Source organism: Dendrobium catenatum, unplaced genomic scaffold (genome assembly GCF_001605985.2).
Source record: "Dendrobium catenatum unplaced genomic scaffold, ASM160598v2 fragScaff_scaffold_231, whole genome shotgun sequence".
Taxonomy (NCBI): Eukaryota; Viridiplantae; Streptophyta; class Magnoliopsida; order Asparagales; family Orchidaceae; genus Dendrobium; species Dendrobium catenatum.
In genome coordinates, this window is record NW_021318693.1 from 5523311 (window position 1) to 5526679 (window position 3369).

The 3369-nt window shown below is 37.4% G+C and overlaps 1 protein-coding gene across 1 annotated transcript; it reads right to left on the reverse strand.

The window, feature by feature from the left end:
• Window positions 1–698: 698 nt before the first annotated feature.
• Window positions 699–2966, reverse strand: LOC110104802 (PI-PLC X domain-containing protein At5g67130). The gene is made up of 5 exons (XM_020834061.2): window positions 2658–2966; window positions 2252–2555; window positions 1285–1508; window positions 1107–1193; window positions 699–998 (listed from the first exon to the last, which is right to left on the reverse strand). Exons 1-5 carry the CDS (start codon window positions 2736–2738, stop codon window positions 828–830), a joined length of 867 nt encoding a protein of 288 aa, XP_020689720.1. The 5' UTR covers window positions 2739–2966; the 3' UTR covers window positions 699–827.
• Between the last annotated feature and the right edge of the window lie 403 nt (window positions 2967–3369).

A 3369-nucleotide genomic window follows, 5' to 3' on the forward strand; every position in this document is an offset into this window, starting at 1 on the left:
ACTTATTAAGGATTGCCTGTCTACTTACTAAAAATCCCAAACTTTCATTTAGCAATTATATCCCTATGTAGCATCGCTGATGGTGGCTTTTGAGTTGAGTGTTCTACAGCTAAGGGTTACTATATAAGTGATATGTCACAAAAATCGTTTTGGTCTGGCATGAATCTCGAGCCTATATAGGTCAAAATTAGAGGACCAAGACACATTTGGGAGGTTCAAAGTACAAATTGGATGAAAAAATGATATTCAAATATATCATGCTTATAGTAGAATCGAGCGGCTTGACGAGACGAATCCAACAACCCTAACAACGATTAATTCTAATCTCATTTGGGCACATAAATGCTTGACAAATGCTCCATAATCAAGGGGATCAATATGGGTCCACCGCCAGACAACCATCTGTCTGTCGATCTCCACAGGACTTTCGCATCAATATGAGACAATCTGTCAATCTTCCTACAAAATTAGGACATTAAACATTCCATCTATCACCGTGAATATTCCAAACTATAATAATAAGAAAAAGAAGATTAGAGGGGGAAAAAAAAAGAGAAGACAATAGGTATTTCAAATGGTTCAACCTCAAAATAAATTTTCCTTTTTCATAAATTAACTTTTTTTTTTTTTTTTTGTAGTGGAACTTCCCCTCACAGTACATAAAATAATGATTCCAATCTTAGCAAATAATGATGAAATAATGCTGTATAGATTAAAACATATCTAAAATAATAATAATACAAAAAAAGGACCTAATATAACACATTAAAAGCAAAAGGCTTGATTAGCCCTACAATCACAAGTTCCCACCAGCAAAGATATTATACCTACAAGCTCCCAAAAAGGAAGACCACAATTAATCCAGCCATCCATAGCAGGTTTTCTGGATGTGACATCCGACCTACTGCAGAAACAGCTTTCCTCTTCTCTGCACTTCCTTGAGTATCAATATCTACAGGCTTAGGCGTCACATCACATGAGCCAAATGAGCCATTAATCTGCAACAAGGAAAGTGATTTCTGATAAGTACTTTCAGAAGAACTCACACAGTGATATTTGTATTCATTTGACTATTTTCTCTCCATTAATTTTACATAAGCTAATACCTTGCAATAAGAAATATCACTGCATCCACAAATAAGACGTCCATTGGCGTCATCTGTAGCTTGAGAAGCTCCCCCTAAATCACTTCTCTGCAGCATGTAACAGTATGGATCGTTCATACAATAAAACTAAGGCAATTTGATAAGATTCTTGCTGTGATTATCAAGAAAAAAAAAAGACCTTATAGAAATCCACAGCTATGAAGTTAGGCCATCGGTTTTCAGACATATTGTGGCAAGTGTTCAGCATGTCGATAAGAGGAGCTGAATTCTCCTTGCAAGCATTTGCAAGATTAGGAATGTCAGGGAAATAGTTCATCAGAACAAGCGATCTTGATGTGGCGTTCATGGGGGATGATTCAGCTCGATTCGGGCAAGAACCAGCTTTCATTCCGCCATCTCCATCTGCACATTAAAGGTAACGAATTGATAAAAAACTCAAATGGTAGGTAAAATTAGGGGTGTCAATATTTGACATAACCCAAAAATCCTACTCGAATCAGACACAAAAACTCCAAGTTATGGTCAACTTGGACCCGAAATGGGTCGGGTTTCGGCTTAACAATTCGACCCGTTTTAAAAATCAGTTCGAGTTCGGGTTAACCATTTGACCTGAAATTGACCCGTTTTTTACCCAAAAATCCGCTTTTTATCCGAAAACCCGAAATTGACCCATTTTCGACCGGTTTTTTACCCGAAAAGCAGAGTTTGGTCCTTTTTTTTGGCCCAAACACTAGCAATTTTTTCACGGTTCCGGATCATTCGGGTCGTGTCGTGTAGACCCGAACCAGAAGTAGGTCGTGTTCGGGTCCAAAAAATCAACCCGTTTGCAAAAATGGGTCAAGTTCATGTTGACCCGAATAGTGCTAGTTCAATTTCGGGTTTGACCCAAACCCAACCTGTGACCCGAACCCACGGGTTTTTGGATAAAAAACAGGTCAATTTGGGCCAATTTCGGGTCAAAGAGTTAACCCGAACCCAACCCAATTTTTGAAACGGGTCGAATTGTTAAACCCGAATCCGACCCATTTCGGGTCCTGGTTGACCTAACCCAAAATTTTTGGTCGGATTCAAGTCGGACTTTCGGGTCATGTCAAATATTGACTGACACCCCTAGATAAAATGCTTCTTTTTTCCAGTATTCATACATTGATTTTCTACTACATATCTCCACTCATACGCAATGCCTTCTGAAGCTTCTTTTGCTGATTTTGATGTAAAAACGATCAAACGCTGATTCTTGTTGATCATTTCACTGAGTAAAGGCCAGTTGCCGCCGTTCTTCGGCATACGAGATACAGGAAACCAATACTTCATGAGGCCAGCAGAAGTGAAGACCTTAGTGAGGCCGTTGGGAGTTTTGACATAGTCTTCAATGAATATGGTTATGACTTCTGAAGGATTTGCTTCCAGGAATGATTGGATTTCTTTGAGCACGTCAAGGGCTGGTTGCTGAGGTTAAGATGACATTGAGTGCTTATTTAGTACTTTGGCATGAAATATATCTAAAGTAAACTATATATGATGAGATTTCTTTTAACTTAGAGAGCTTACAAATGCAGTGAAGTTGTAACAGTTGCCGCCAAAGGAGTGGCAGAGCCAGATGTCATTGCGGAAGTCATACATATCCAGCATTAAGCCCCTGACACCATTCTAAATCAATATGAAAGTTAGATCTATCAAAAATAATATAGAGGCTCTTAGACTTTGTTTACAGAAATTATTCCGTGCGAAGTCCAGACGATAAAGAACTATCTGGATGTGAGCGTACATAGTTTTTGTACACACTGTATATAAAAAAAAAAAAAATCAAACTATGTACAAAATTATACTCAGTGTATATTCTGTGTACACTCACATCCGGACGGTTCTTTACAGTCCAGACTATGGATGGTTCTTTTGTTTGTGATGGCTTTCTTACAGCTTCTTAAAGCAGCTTTTGTTTTAATTTTTGTGCTAAAAAACTATTTTCAGAAGCATTAAGAAAGTCGTCCCAAATGAAGCCTTAGTTTAAAAGCTCATATAAACATCTTAAGATACATAAGAAGCAGCTATGAAGTAAAGCCATATGGCTCATATGTATTGTTAAGTAAGATGCATAAAAAACATCTTAAGATTTTGAACATATACATATAAGATGATTTTTAATCCCAAATTCAATTGTTTTCAACAAAACAATATTCCATCATTTAGCATTCACATAGCTTGTTTAATCCTACATCAAAGGGGAGTTCGAAAATTTTGTCTTTATGTAGTGCAAATCAGA